We start from the raw sequence: 15,860 nt of genomic DNA on the forward strand, positions 1-15,860 counted from the left end.
GTTGAAAACTATCTTTATGTGTATTTGGAAAGACAAAATACTATTTTAAAAAAGACCAATTTACCATTTTTGCCTATCTCAAAGTCCTGTGGGAATAGACAAGTGACAAGGCAGCAGATACAAATACACTGGGAGCTGTGGTCACAATCCCACACACAGGAGGCCCAGGTCATAGGGTTGTATTCTCACTGGACTGAAGCAGCAGTGGGATTCAGCAGCCCTCTGGGTATCTGAACAGCCTTTTAAGGACCACACTACTCACCTCCTGATATGAGGAAGAGACTAGAAAAGGTACCCTAAAAATTGTCTGTTTTACCTAACTATGGGGATTCTTAATGTTTGCAGGAAAAGATCCCACCCTGAGGTCAAAACACACCAAAAAATGAACAAAAACTTCTGCCAAGATGATTCTACTCACCATTGACCCATGGAATATGCACACACATATGGACAACATGAATCCAGTAGACCTGAAAGATGAACAGCTTTTGTTGTGAGAGAACTCAGCAGGTATTACATCCTGAGTATTACAGGTATTATAACCCTGAGTAATGACGAGGCTGGCAAATAAAGACCAGCTTACCCAAGTCAGAACTGGGTACACATTTTTCTGGAGTAGCCACAGGGAAGGGGAGCTCCATGAAGGTGGTCCAGGTTTTGAAACCCAAACTAATCTAGCCAACAAGCCTGTAGCATGTCAACCAAAAGGAGCAAATAATGTCCTCATGACAATGTGATTGCCACTTGCAGGAAAGTGTCCTGCCATCATCATCAATATGTATGCTACCATCCTGACAAACAAACACTGATGAGACCAAAGAAGAATGTTATGAAGACTTGGAGCCCCTCATCATCAACCTACTGAGAGAGGACAACCTTATAATTCTGCCTGACTTTAATGCAAAAGCAGGCACAGACTACCAGACACGGCAGGGAGTCCTTGGGAGGGATGGAATCAGAAACTGCAACAGCAATGGTCAGTTACTACTGAAGATTAGTGTATCTTATGACCTTCTCCATCACCAATACTGCCTTCATCCACTTAAATGCAATAAAACTTTGTGAATGTGTTGGGATTCAAGGGAGACCCCCAAAATCTTAGGGTTCCAGACAGGTATCATGTAGTGTCTCAAAAGAATTTGCCAGCTTGAATCCATCTTTAAGTCAAGGGGTTGTGTTAATTATAATTGTAATGATAATTTAAGTGGGCTAAGGTCCAAAAGAAATTGGCAAAGAACCAGGGGCACGAAGATAAATTTGTAGAAAAAAGTTAGCGAAACCAGAGTGCTTCATGTCATTGATATGCTAATTTTATGACTTAGAAGTAGAATTGAGGAGTTGTCTGGTTCAGACTTTGTGTGCAGATGTAGTACCCATAATTCTTTGGGCACAGCTCAAGGAGGGGGGCAGGAATCTTCTGGAGTTGTGTTTTTAGGTCTGAAACATCACTAGGTCAAGTTACACTCAATTTTGTTCTGCACCTATGTCAACTTTAAGCATCTCATTATTATTGCTCATTAGTCTCAGAAATTCTGTTATCACTGACCAACAGACTGTTATCTGACAACCAGCAATATTTGTAGCCATAGCATCCTGGTCATATAAAGTAAATTGGATTAAGATAACCTACAGGAAGAAATACCTTGTGTCCAACTACATCTCTCCCAAGGCCAGATGGCTTTAGGGTTATTGCTACATCCTTTCTAATGGCTGCACCACATCAGATGCACCCTCTCAGCAAGCCTGACATTTAATAGACTATGTCATTGGAAGGAGCTGATAGAATGTGAGGGTGATGAAGGAGATACGTGGCACAGAATGCTGGATATTCTTAGACTTAGTCTTTCCAAACTAAACATTTGCATTCAACAAAATCAGCAGCCCCAAGCTTGTGCAACTTCCAGAAGACTTAATGTTAGCAGATAAGAGCACTTGAAACCGATGAACATAGTGCAGTGAAGTAGATCATTTCTAACTTGAAGGGGAAGCTGAGCCAACATATAGTTGGAATCAATAAAACAGAAAAGGAGCAGGCATTTAGTGTAGCATTGCATCAAGATTGGCTTGACGAAAATGATGGGAAATTCAGAAGCTGCTAAGCAAAAAGAGAGAACTCCATAGAGTTTACCAGCAGGATGGTTTGTCTCTAAGAACGAAGAATTTAACTCCATCAAAAGTAAAGTGAAATCAAAAATAAATAAATGAATGAATGAATGGATGGATGGATGCACGAATAAACAAGCAAACAAACAAACAAATGAATAAATAAATAAATACATAAAGTGCAAGTGAAGCTTAGAAAGAGGTTAAGAGCCTTTAGAGAAAGGCTCAGTAAGAAGGCAGATGAAACTCAGTTTTACACATGGGCTGAATATTTCCATAATGTTCTAACCAGACCATCATTAATCAATATTAAAGCCAATGACCATAAACCTCAGGTTGAAGTCAGTCTCTCTCTATCCTTTCAACTGAAGAAGTTTCAAATGCTATTAGGCTTCTCTCATGTGACAAAAGTACTGATTCTATCCCAGTTGATATTTACTAAGCAGGGGGTCTACTGCTTATACAAGTTAATGGAAATTTTCTGGGTTAACTACATAGCTATAGTTTTTGTCCGCCTGCATTTTTGATTTCTTTCACAGGTTAATTGTACACTATTTCAAAGTCCAATTCTTCTTGTGCAGCAAAATAACTGTATGGACACGTATACGTATATTGTATTTAACATATACTTTAAAGTATTTAACATGTATGGGTCTACCTGCCATCTGGGGGAAAGGGTGGGAGGGAACGAGGGGGAAAGTTGGGACAGAAGCTTTTGCAATTGTCGATGATGAAAAATTACCCATGCATATATCTCGTAAATAAAAAGCTATAATAATAAAAAAAGAAAGACATTTTCTGGGTTATATGGCAGGAGTTCAAGGATGCCTCCATTGTCCATCTTTATAAAGATAAAAAGGGAATTAGGTTGCCCTGTGACAATCAGAGGATGGGTGTTCTCTCTTAGTCATTGCTGGCAAGATTCTTAACAGAGTCCTCCTTAATAATAGGCTGCTCCTTCACAAGGAAGATGGTCATTTACTTAAGAACCAGTGTGGCTTCTGAAAGGCCTGAATCACAATAAATATGGTACCTGCTCCCAGACAACTCCAGGAGAGATGCCAGGAACAGAACAGAGATCTGTACGCAATGTTTGTCACTTCTGACCAAGGTCTCTGATCTGGGCAATCATAAGGGCTCGTGGAAAATCATGGCAAAATCCTAGTTCATCAGTATCGTACTACAGTTCCAGGACTTCATGTTTGCATGGGTTCTGGAGAAAGAACTTTCCCAGTCACGGAAGCAGGGCTGTGTGTTTGCTCCAATACCTTTGAGCATGATGTTTCAGCATTGTTGTCAGATACCTTCAATGAGGATGAACAGGGCATCAAAGTAGCAGCTGCACTGATGGTAAATTATTTAACTTGAAAAAGCTACAAGCCAAGACTAATGTAGAAGGAGAGTTGGTGCATAATATTTCTGTTCACAGATGATCGTGCACTAAGATGAGACAAAGTATGGATTAATTCTCTGCTGCTTGTACTAATTTGGGTCTATTAATTAACATTATTAACATTTAGAAAGCAGAAATTCTCCACCAGCCAGCACCACACCATCCATAGATTATGGCAAATGGAGAAATTTTGACCGCTGTGGATAACTTCACTTACCTTAGCAGAACCCCTTAGATCCACATAGATGATGAGGTTAGGGCACACATTGGCAGTGATAGTCCATTGTTCTGGAGGCTATGTGTGGGACAGAAAAGGTAGCCAAACTGAAGGTCCTCTGAAACCTGGACAGCGTACCAGCCCCCATGCCAGGAAGCTGAATCGCTTCCATTTGAATTGTCTTAGGAAGATTCTGAAGATCATCTGGAGACATTGAGGGCTTTCCTTGAACTAAATTCCAAGTATTTAAACTATTTCAGAAAGCACAACTTTGCTGGGCTGGCCACATTTTTTAATGTCAAAATTGCCATAAAGACTATTTTAAGGAGAACTCTCACAAGTCAAGCTCTTACATAGAGATCAGAAGAAGTGATACAAAGATGCTCTCAAAGTCTCTCTGAAGAAGTTTGGAATTGATTGCATGACATGAGAGACACTGGCACGGGACCACCTAGAATGGCATAGCCACATCAAAGAAGGCACTGTGCTCTATGAGCAAAGCAGAAAAGCAGCTCAACCCCCACCCCCAAGATACACAAAGTTAGAGAATCCACCCCAAATGTTCATATGGACTATTTCTTCCAATCTATGGTAGAAACATCTGATCTTGTATTAGTCTGATCAATCATAACACACCCACTGAACCTTGACTCTGAAATAATGATGTCATTTTGGTCATCTTTGTTCATGAAGAATAACACACAACCAACATACTTTGTTATCTATATTATGGAGTGGTAGTTGGTCATTGCATTTATCAGAATCTTTCCAAGTTGTTTTTCTTTACAATGATGTATATAAGGTCTCCCTAGTTCTGCTCATGTCAGCCTGCATCAATTCAAGTCTTAAGATTTCTCTGAAACTTCTCTTTTGTCATTTCAATAACATTCAATGTCAATCCTCAAATTTGGAGGGAGGAGGAGGTAAATAAAAATGTGACTGTTGAAACATTTCATCTATAGCAAATAGCAAGGTAGGTTCCTAAAACCATCAAAAATTATAATCTCTCTCCAGAGATGACTAAAATACTATTTCTAACTCAATTTAGCTCCTTATTCTCTAGACTGATCATCTGCCATTCTCCTTCCCATCACCCTTTTCCACCTCCCTTTTATGGGCTATTTTCTCTTAGTAGAATTTTGATTCCTTGAATGTACTAACCCTAACCCTAAATGCACACTGCCTTTCCCTTTATTTGTTTTTATATTCCCAGCACTTAAAACTGAGTGTGCCATGTAGTAAGTGCTCAATAAATAGTCCATCAAAGGGAGGTGGAAAAGGGTGATGGGAAGGAGAATGGCAGATGAGCAGTCTAAATATTTTTTCTTAGCTATAGAATCTTGTGATTCCAATATCAATTACAATTTAATTGCAGTATTCTTTGTAAAGTTTGTGTTTAGAATTTCTTCCTTAAAAAAATCTAATATTTCTATTTCCTAACCTACTTTTATAAAGGTTCTATGTGATAATGAGAAACCTTGTTTGTTCAGAGGATGCCATGAGACTGATACTCTGAGTTGGGGCATAATTAAAACACAAAACTTGAGTTTTGAAGGCAAACACTGAAAACATGCAATAAATATAGGGGGAATTCTTTACAAGACCAGGGAAGCTCTGAGTAGGACATCACACACACTGGCACAAATTGCACCTCTTTTTTTTTTTTTTCTCTCCTAACCATAGCCTCGAATGTATGATTGCCAAATGAAAATGAGGTTACTTATAAAATCACAGGAAGGTCTGAAGTTGTGAAAGTTAAACGTTCAGATGTTAAGAATTAACTGTAATATAATTTGTTCATCCATTCTAGAATGCATGGATGCTCTTTGAAATTGCAGTTCTTTTTCACTACAAAAAAAAAAAAAGCTGATGTAAATTTTTGTATATTGTTTGTATATATGAGTCCCTTTCCTCTTTCTTTCATCTCAGTGGGGTACACAGTTTTTGAGTATAATTCCAAGTAATTTTCAGAATGGCTGAACCGATTCTCAGCTCTGCCAATAATGCCTCGATGGGCCGCTTTTCTCTAAAGGGCTGGGTTTGAAGATCCTAAAAGGTCAGAAAGAGGAATTTACATATCAGCCAAGCCGTAATAAGGAACTAGTGGAATTTATTGAGTAGGTGGTGACCTGGTTAAACATGTGCTTAATGATAACCACTTTGGCAGCTAATTGAAGAATAAATTGGAAAAGGAAAAGGCTTGAATTAAGGAGACCAATTAGGAGATGATTGTAATAGTTCAGGCCAGGGGTGATGAAGGTCTCCACTAGGGTGGTGGATGTGTGAGTGCAGAGAACATACATAGGAGAGATGTGATAAAGGCAGAAAGGACTTAGGACATTAGATTGCAATTGCCGGGGAGAGGTGGGGGGGGGCGTGAGTGAAAGGAAAGAGTCTCATTGTTTCTACCTTTACAACATTCTCATACAGGCATCAAACATAATTATGTACAAAACAAAATCTTTCCTCTCAAAAATTCCCCTTTTATGAAATTCTGTTGGTTCTTATTTTGTTTTCACAAGGCAACTAGGAGTAAGTGACTTACTCACCGTGAGCTTCTCGGAATTGAACTCAGGGCCTCTTGACTTCAGGGCCAGTGCTTTATCTGCTGTGCTATCTAGCTGCCCCATAAAATTACCTTTACTGCTGTCTATTCTTCTAGACACCCAGATTCTAAATCTTAGTGTCAGCCTCAATTTCTCCCACTCACTGAATGACCATAATCTTGGCCAAACAGAACCAGAAATACTGGGCATAAGTTACAACCTCGAAGATTTAGGCTTAGTGTATAAAGTAACTTCCAGTGTGGCTAGTTCTCCATTCTCTGTCTCTCTGAATCAGGTGCTGTTGACCAGGTTATTTTTCTAACGCTCTCTCAAGTTTTGACTCAGAACGATATATTTTATTCTAGTGGTCTTTTTTTTGTTGTTTTTTGTTTGTTTGTTTTGGGTGAGAATCAGTCTCACAATTTTTATTTTAAAAAATAATTTCATCAAGTGACATTGAAAGATAAAATAAACATGACATGGAATCAGGAACATAAGCAGGAAATTATTTCTTTATCATGGAATCCCAGAAATGGTTACAGGCCATGGAAAATGTGAGAGGGAGAAGACTGCTCCTTCCAGAACTTTCTACTCATGTCATTGGCTACCTGGGCTAATTATCACCATCAATTTAACCAACCTGCAATGGTTTTAATTAGATATCACATCATTTCTGACTGGCTTGTTGGATTTGGAGTCAGAGATTCTAAGCTCAAAGCCTGGACCTGGTAATCACTAGCTTGGACAAGCCATTTTTTTCTGGGCCTTCCATTTTTTTGCTGGAAAATGAAAGATCTGAATGACATGATCCCCGAGGTTCTTTTTAGTCTTCAGGCTACAATTTTATGATACTATAATGCAGAATGATCATTCAATCAACCATTGATAGTGGACATAAAGAGTGAGAAAGCCTTTGACCTGTCTTCTCTTTCCCTTTCTACTGATGCTCTCATCATCAGTGCATAGTGATGCTATAGAATAGAAGGGAATGTTCTGATCATAGCTTAGCAACAGCAGGTCCTTGTTACCTGGCCATCACTTAGAAGAGGTCCGGCTGAGGTGTAAATATGCCTTTGATGGCCTTTCTATCAACCTAGTTGCTTCTATAGGGTTTCTCACCCTGGGCCTTTCTCAAGGATTTGGTCTTAGCTTCCGGCCTTTTTCCTTGGCCCTGCCAGCAAACACTGACTCTGGGTCTGTTCATAGACTCAGTTCTTGAAGTGGGACAGGAGCAGGTCAGCTGTCCTTTCAGGACAACTTATCCCCCCCCCCATTCCCTTTTAATGGACATCCCTGGACTTTAGCTATCCCATTTCCTTATATCTGCTAACTGAACTAGCATCCAAACCATCCCATGAAGCTATTTCTCACTCTAGGGAAAGCCCAGATGATGCTCTCACTTCATCCCCTCTCCCTGATAGCATCTCTGGAAGCTCTCCAGGGCAGAGCCTGATCCTTAGCCAAGCCAGGATTCATCCAAATGACCAGCTACTGTTTGCCATATCCACAGAGACAGAATGACAACAGTGAATCACTCAGCATCACACAGCTAGCTAATGAGTGTCTAAGGTAGAATATATATAGAAAGAGAAAGAGAGAGCTGGAAGGAGTCTCAGAGATCATTCGGTTCAACCTCATTATTTACAGATGAGGAAATGGAGGTCTACAGGGGTTAAGTAACAAGATCATAGCGAGGATATCCACTCTCCTCTCTTCTCTCACATAGCCACCACCCTAAGCTAGACCTCATGACCTCTCATTTGTGCTACTATAATTGTACCCTCATCGGTGTGCCTTTCATCAGTCTTTCTTCCTCCACTCCAAGTTAATAATTAGTCATTCAAATGGGCAATTCATAATAAAGTATTTAAAGTTAATGATTAACATTCAGATTCAAATAAATAGTTAATTCAACAATCATTCAACATTAATCATTCAAAATTATCTTGAATAATCATAATAATCTTAAGGCACAAGCTTGACCATAGTACTTGATAGATTGAAAACTCCCTATTACCTTAGATTTCCCAGTCTTGTAATTGAAGCCTCTCACACTATGGATCTACTCTACTTCCCTTCACACACTCTATATCCCTACCCATACTGGACAATTAGAATTCCCCAGAATTCAGCATTCCATCCCTGGGTCATACACTGTCACCAGCTGTCCCTTCATTTCATTGGGGCTTTTTTTTCTTTTCTTTTCTTTTTTTTTCTGTACTGTTTCTCTTCCATTCAAGAACAACCTCTTCACATGAAGCCTTCCCTGCTTCCCTCCTCACTCATATCACCAGTTTTTTTTGACAAATGCTCTCCGTTTAACGTAAGCTCTGTGAATACTTCACTTCTGGCTTTGTGACACCAAATAGTACCCTACACATTGCCCTGTTTATTGAATTGAATTCCATTTAGGTGGCAGAGCTGGACTTTTGAACTTAAATTCTCCCACTTTGAGTCTCAATTTGTCCTTCAAGGATGATTCTTGCCCCAGAGCTGCCCAGAGGCAGAGGACTGGACTCAATGACCCCATCTCTAAGATTCTATGATTCTATGACATGGATAAGAAGCCTGAAGTGGAGAGATGAAGGGCTCTCCCTACTGGAGTTAGAGAGGAGGGCAGAGTCACCTACCTCCCAAGCAACAGAGTGAGAGGAATTAAGAAGGCTAGGTCCCTGAGGCTTGGGAGGTGGGGAGGAAGAACTCATCTATGGACAATTCTGTCTTCCCCCTGTTTTTTCATTGGAAGGACTGGGAGGAGGGGGAAGGAGAGAAGGAGGTTGGGAGAGGGGAAAGGAGGGACAGCTCTGATATTCTCCACCCAAAGGACAAGGGCAGCTGGGGAGGGAGGGAGGTTTGGGATGGGATGGACAGCTGTTTTGAAAGAATGTCTAGCTCAAGGCAGCTCTAGGTAGGGCTGGTGTTAAGAACACTAGAGCTGAATCCTTCTGCCATTGTTAAGCTGTGAGGTTACTTCTGTTCTCTGGGACTCCACTTCCCCATTTGTAGAGTGAGAATCAAATGAATACATGATAGATCAGGGAGGGCTCCTTTGAGTTCTAAACATCCCCTGGCTCTAGGAAGACTTAGATAATCTCTTTTTTCTCAAAGTCATTAATCTGACTCGAGGGTGGGCCCAGAGGAAGGAGAGTGGGAGACTTAAGAGACAAGGGATATCGTAGCATGGAGGAGCAAGAGACGCCAGGGCACCGGGGGCGATGGCTGGGCAAGGGACTGGATAGGAAAGGAAGCCTGTCCTTCCACCAGGTAGGGCAGCTCCAGGGCTCCACCATAGGGCAAGAATGAGGGATGAGGTCTCTTTCCTCTGAAGGCAGCATGTTGGGGTGGTCCTTCTCTGCTATGTCCTCAGTCCAGGAGAACTAAAGGAAGGGGCAGAGATCCTCATCCCATGCCGTTGTAGCAAGGGCACTACATCTGGAATGGAAGCGTCCCGGGTCCCAATCCCATCTCTCTCCCTGACCAGCTGTGTGCATGTGTGTGTGGGTATTGGGACTTTAGGGCATCTGATCCTACTTCCTGACCCTGGGAAGATGGCATTAGCACCTGTGGGAACATCACATATTTATTAGGTACCTATTGTATGAAGGTTACCAGGCTGAGATACACAGTTTCCATAAGACAGGGTCCCTGCCCTCCACGGGCTAAGTCTTCCTTCACAGGATTGTTCCAGGTTACTTCCCTTGAGCCTCAGTTTCCTCAAATCCCTGTAAAATAGGGAGTATAATGCTTGTGATACCTCTCACAGGGCCTTTGTGAGGAGAGCATTTAAAATGCTACCCAAAAAAAGTGAGCTATTCTTATGATTTGGATCTGGGGGGGTAGTGGGTGGGGGCAGGGAATGAGGTTTACTGGGAGGTGGGGAAAGGGATCTAAGATTGGGGGGTGGGCTGGGGGAAGATTAAAAAGATAAACTCTAGGACTTTATAATTTTTTCTAGGGCTTTAAGAGGTTTTCCCTCTACTCACCTCCTCCTACTCCCGTGGTGTGTCTGCGTCTGAAGAAGAATTCTCTGGCTATACCTGGTTTGCAAACCCAGGGACTATGGGTGGGGGGGTAAGGAAGGGGAGACAGAGCATCTGGGAGCAGAAAGCGGGAGTTCTGGGAAGGAGGGTGGTTGGTCTTGGGAGGAAGGGGACTTTAGTAATCCCAGCTCCCGCTGGGTACTCAAGCCCAGCGTCTTCCCTCCCCACAGATAACCACTGGAGTTAATCCAGAGCCCGTGGTCCCTTGAGTGGCCAGGGCCAGCCTTCCTCTGGAAAGAACAATCTCACCATTGGTTGACTGCAAATCAACATCATGTCTGGATACAGCTCCAATCGCTCAACTAATTCCATCCCCTTTCTGGGTGGTCCCTACTACAGTTCCAGCTCAAGTCGTCCCGGTAGCCCCAAGAAAATCCAACCCAAAGCCATCGGCTGTCCGGGTCGTCCGTTTTGTTCCGTCTGTCCGAGCCGGAGTGAGATAAATGGCTCACCAGGCAAGGGTTCCAGGAAACTTCCTTTGAACCCGTGCTGTGGCCCCAAGGCTGATGACGTTTCCAGTGAGGATTCTGACCCATCCAAAAAGCCAGCATGCCGGGGCCGCCCTCACTGCATGCTCTGCATGGACCGTCCTCGAAACTCGGCTTTCTTGGACTGTCTCATCGAAGGCATAGATTACCTGGACCGTTCCCTGAATAAAGAAGTTCTCTCAGACAAGCCCAGCAGCTCCAAACCCACTTCCAGCAAACCTCCCTTAAAGGAAGTGGCTCAGGGTGGAACCACCAGCAAGGCGAACATAACCACCAGCAAGGCGAACATAGCCACCAGCAAATCCGTAAGCAAGACATCCCAGACCAGCCCCACTAATCTGCAACGCTTCAGTGGCCGATCTGGCAGCAAAAACGGCCTTGCCGGTCCGTTATCTTCCAAGTCAGGGTCCACCAGTTTGCAGGACGATCCTTGGATGGGGGCGAGCATCAAGATCAGTCATATCCCCAAGATATGGGAGAGCATTCAGGCAGGGTGGGCTGCGAAGCCTGACCCCAAGGCGGCCCTGTGGTGGTGACGATGGTTTCAGCTAGAAGACTCTCGTTTTCTCCTGCAAAATAAAATATAGTGAGCAGAATTTATGGGCTCTGTGTTGGACAGGAATGCCGGCAAAGCTGGCAGCCCCCCGCGGGTCTCAGGACAGGTCCCTGGTCTCTCAGCCTCAGTTTTCTCATTTGTTGAAATGTCAGGAGTCAGGAGACCCGTATTCAAAACATGACGTGGAAACAAACAAATCACAGAAGTTTGCAAGAGCCATTTCCTTAGTGGCTATTAGGTCCAATTCTTCTCACCTACCCCTAGTTAGAAGATGAGAAATTTAAACATGGTTCATTCTGACTCCAAGTGCCATCTACATTTGGGGACAGGTAAGAGTGGGAGACAGCAATAGGTTGGCCATAGATAAGATATCCTCCTTTAGGGCTCTGGAGAGAGATAGCCAGGTCCTTTGTGAGCTTCACCTCCTTAAAAAGCTCTTTCCTTTCTGCCCCAAACTTCAAAAAAGTAGGTCCTGGAATCACAGAGGGCTTTGTGTTAAAGGGCAAGCTCTCTGATAAGAGTCCCAGAGAAAAGGGTACATGCATATTATCCTGGCATCCAGGTAGACACCCAGCATCTTCCATGTTGACAAGATCATTCAAACCATTGAAAGCTTCCTAGAATCCCAAAAGGTCAGATAACTCAACAAACTTTTTAAAAATCTTATTTTTACTGATTTATTTTGTTTTATCACATTTATTTCTAAATGTATTTCTTCCTCTTCCTCTCCTACCCATCAAACTCTCCCTTGTGACAAAGATTTTGAAAGGATAGAAAAAATATTCATCAAAACCAACTAATATGCAAAATTACACATCAGTAGTCTACCAAAATCTGCCAAGAGAAGGGGGTGATGGTGACCAACATTTACGAAGCTGCTCCTCTTTCCAAGGCTCTGTGCTTAGGGCTAGAGAGACACAAGCATGAAAAATGACACAGTTCCTGCCCTCAAGAAGGGTACAGTCAGTTCTGGGGTATATAATAATAGTCTCTCAAAAGGCCGCTAAATAGCACCAGGCCTGGGGTCAGGAAGACCTTAAAGTCACTCAACTTTTCCTCCTCTTAGTTTTTTCAGTGGTAAAAGAGTTCAATGGCACCTGTCTCCCAGGCATGGGAAGATCAGGTACGTTATTAGTAAAACGTTTTTTGTAAAATTTGTAAACTTGTAAAGTTTTTAGTAGTATTCAACTCTATGATTTTAATTGAGCTTCTTGACAAAGATACTAAAGTGGTTTGCTGTTTTCTTCTTCAGTTCTGTTTATATATGAGGAAATTGAGGAAAACAGCATTAAGTGACTTGTCCAGGATCACACAGGTAATAAATGTTTGAGGCTGGATTTGACTTCAGGAACATAAGCCCACCCCTCTCTCCACTGTGACATCTAACTGCCTCATAACAGACAGCTTCCCCTCAAACACAACTAAGTGGCTCTGAGGGGAGAGGTTGATAGGGCAGAGGAGATTTATTCATTAAACACTGACTTATTGAGCACCTGCTGGATATAGATTTGAAAAGTTTGGATAACACATGAATGGAAGACTCCAAGAAAAATAACTCTTTGGGAGAGAATCAAGGTTAAGTGACTTGCTCAGTGTCACAAAGCTAATAAATGTCTGAACTCAAATCGACTGTTTTTGAACTCGGATCCACTGTACCATGTAACTGCCCTTAAGAATGATTCTATCTGAAAGAATCTCCAAAGACTTGATGGAGGAATCAGTGGCTGAGTTGAGTCTTGGAATAGTCTTTAAGAATGATCTGAGCAGGTGGAAGGCAGGAGAGGGGAGGAGATGTAAGTGGGTTATGTGGTCTGTACAAGCCAATAATTAAAATTAGTCACCTACTATGTGCCAGATATTGTGCAAAGCAGTCGGGATACAAAAAAAGCAAAACCTTAAGGAATTGACAAGTTGGGAGAAGGCAGATTGAAAATAGGAAACAGCCAGGAAGTCTAGTTTGCTGGAAGGTGGAAAATCTGAAGGGAAGGAGACTCCTCGGAGAAACATGGGTTTGAGAAAGAAGATTGGCCTGGGAATTAGGAGCCTTTCTCTACCTTTGCATCTCAGCTCCAGGACACACTCTGTGCTATCTTGGACAAGCTCGCTGGCCTTCAGTCCCTAAAGCAACCTTAATAATCTTGGCCCACCTGCCTCTCAAGGTTATGAGAAAAATCACTTCATAAAGCGTAAGTCATTATAGGATTATAAGGGATTCTTAGGAGCCAGAGGGGAGGGGGCTCAAGTCAAGCTGAGATCCCTTCTTTGGAGGCTCCTGGAAGCCACAGGACTTTTCTGATGCTCCCTGCCTCACAAGGCCCATTATTTTTTGCATTGCACTGAACTTTAGACCCAATCCCTTGCAGTTGCTGCTGCCTCCACGCCTCCACCCCTCCCCCTTCCTCTTTTTTCTCTCCCCTTTTGATCTCCCTGGGAATGAGAAAGAAGGGGACAGAAGAGCAATTCAGGTGGAATGTGCCTGACCCCAGTGGAGAAGCCTGGGGCCCTGTATTGCCAGGTCCAGGACTGGAACAAGACAGGAAGATGAAGTTTTGATAAAGGGGGGAGTGGTACCCCCTCACCCTGGGCCTCTCAGGAATTGGCTAATAGAAGTTTGCTGGGGACGAGCACTCATGCTCATAGAAATTATCCATGTCTTTGTGCGTGTGTGTGTGTGTGTGTGTGTGTGTATGTGTGTGTAGGGACACTGAGATTTAGAGAAATTGGAATCAGCTTTGACCTTAAACCTGAGTTCGAAACTCAGCCCTGACACTGAAGCTCTGTAACCAATGTGACAATGGGCAATTCATTTAATTTCTTGAAGCTATAATTCTACAATCTGTCAAATAGAAGAAGGACCATTCTTATACTGCTGTTATGAGTCTAGTAAAATCATCTATAAGAAAATAGTTCTGGGGGCAGCTAGGTGGTGCAGTGGATAGACCACCAGCCCTGAAGTCAAGACTACCTAAGTTCAAATCTGTCCTCAGACACTTAACACTTCCTGGGCAAGTGACCCTTGGTAAGTCACTTGACCCCAATTGCCTCAGCAAAAAAAAAAAAAAAGAAAATAGTTCCACTCTTGAACACACTAGTCAAGGTGATCTCCTTATATTCATCTATTCTGTTTATTATATATATGCATTTATTAGCTTTATGCTCTGCATTTTATATATGCATATTTTAACATGTAATCATTAGTTTAATAATAAATTTTGTATTTATAATTATGCGATTTAAAAATATTTTTATACTTATTTATATTTACTTGTTGATTCCCCCATTAGAATGTAAGCTCAGTTTGAATAGAAATTGTTTTATTCTTTTTTCTTATATCCCCAGGGCCTGGCATAGAACCTAGTACACAGTAAATGCTTGTTGAATAGTATTTCCACCTTTTGTTATTGTTGTTGTAGTTTGCTTTTTCTTTCTCATTTTTTTCCTTTTTTCATCTGACTTTTCTTGTGCAGCATGATAAATGTGAAAATATGATTAGAAGAATCACAGATGTTTAACCTATAGTGGATTACTTGCTGTGTAGGGGAGGGCAGAGATGGAAGGGGAGGAGAAAAACATGGAACACAAGGTTTTTGGGGGGTGAATGTTGACAACTATTTGGCATGTATTTGGAAAAATAAAAATTTACTATTAAATATTAATGAAAAAAATTGTTTGCCACTCCATATCCGAACACCTTGATAAGAGGGAAAGCGACAGAGTCAGGTCTGTAGCTTTGGGGAGAGTTACCTGGATATCCTTGTGTTATGTTCCTGGGAAAATTCCCATGCATGGGAGCCCTCCCCCTTAGCCAGAATGCCCCTGTTCGAATCCATGGGAGGTGCCCTTGCCTGGCATTTCAGGCTGCTGGTCACCCTGTTAAACAGATGTATGGATCCTTATTACTAAGAGATGCGTGTGGATGGATTGTTGTCTCAGGAGAGGGCACAACCATGGCTAAGGAGCTAAGCTGGCTTCCTAGGAACTGAACCTCTGACCTTTGGCACTGGGTTGAGGCTCCACTCCCCTGACTTTTCCGCTGGCAGCCTTGTGGCCACCAGTCATGCCAAGGGTGTGGTTGAATTCAGAGCAAAGTGTAGATATTTGCCAAAGGAAGTCAGTGGGGAGACTTGCAGAAGGAAGATGAGGTGTGAAGCTGCAGGACGACGCCATCCAGGAATGACAGGATTTTGAATCCAAAGAAGCTTTGTTCAGTCCCGACCTCTGTGTGGGATTTTATCAGCAAAGTATTTGGAGTGGTTTTCCATTTCCTTCACCAGCCCATTTGACAGATGAGGAAACTGAGGCAAACAGTGTTAAGAGACATGGGCAGGCTCACACAGCTAATACGTGTCTGAGGCTGGATTTGAACTCATGAAGATGAATGAATCTTCCTGACTTCAGGTCCAGCATTCTATCAACCAAGGCACCTGCTCAACTCTTTGATTATGATGGCACACAGGAGCCTCTGTCATAATAACATACTTACATAGTAACAACATAATAACAACTTGTGTTTCTGT

General features: G+C 42.3%; 2 protein-coding genes across 21 annotated transcripts in view; one reads left to right on the forward strand and one right to left on the reverse strand.

Annotated features, from left to right (window-relative positions):
- LOC141564026 (chymotrypsin-like elastase family member 3B) overlaps positions 1-8,323 on the reverse strand; it is a 66,895-nt gene extending 58,572 nt beyond the window's left edge. Inside the window, exons 1-2 of the mRNA XM_074305936.1 lie at positions 8,277-8,323; positions 419-470 (exon numbers count right to left, since the gene is read on the reverse strand). The gene's annotated coding sequence lies outside the window, so the exon portion shown is untranslated. The remainder of the gene's footprint in view (positions 1-418; positions 471-8,276) is intronic.
- On the forward strand, positions 188-11,383 carry LOC141564027 (uncharacterized). Of its 20 annotated transcripts, none has more exons than XM_074305943.1 (5): positions 7,328-7,494; positions 9,368-9,523; positions 10,023-10,063; positions 10,215-10,299; positions 10,470-11,383. In XM_074305943.1, the coding sequence occupies exon 5, from the start codon at positions 10,574-10,576 to the stop codon at positions 11,321-11,323; it is 750 nt and encodes a 249-aa protein (XP_074162044.1). In that variant the 5' UTR covers positions 7,328-7,494; positions 9,368-9,523; positions 10,023-10,063; positions 10,215-10,299; positions 10,470-10,573; the 3' UTR covers positions 11,324-11,383. The 20 variants fall into 20 exon arrangements, with proteins under 20 accessions (XP_074162048.1, XP_074162058.1, XP_074162057.1 ...); XM_074305941.1 differs by lacking the exon at positions 7,328-7,494 and adding an exon at positions 8,838-8,904; XM_074305939.1 differs by lacking the exon at positions 7,328-7,494 and adding an exon at positions 8,859-8,945.
- Positions 11,384-15,860: the final 4,477 nt, after the last annotated feature.

This window comes from Sminthopsis crassicaudata, chromosome 3 (assembly GCF_048593235.1).
Source record: "Sminthopsis crassicaudata isolate SCR6 chromosome 3, ASM4859323v1, whole genome shotgun sequence".
Lineage (NCBI taxonomy): Eukaryota > Metazoa > Chordata > Mammalia > Dasyuromorphia > Dasyuridae > Sminthopsis > Sminthopsis crassicaudata.

Coding starts and splice junctions, on each gene's coding strand:
- LOC141564027 (XM_074305947.1), top strand. CDS start 10,574: ATGTCTGGATACAGCTCCAATCGCTCAACTAATTCCATCCCCTTTCTG.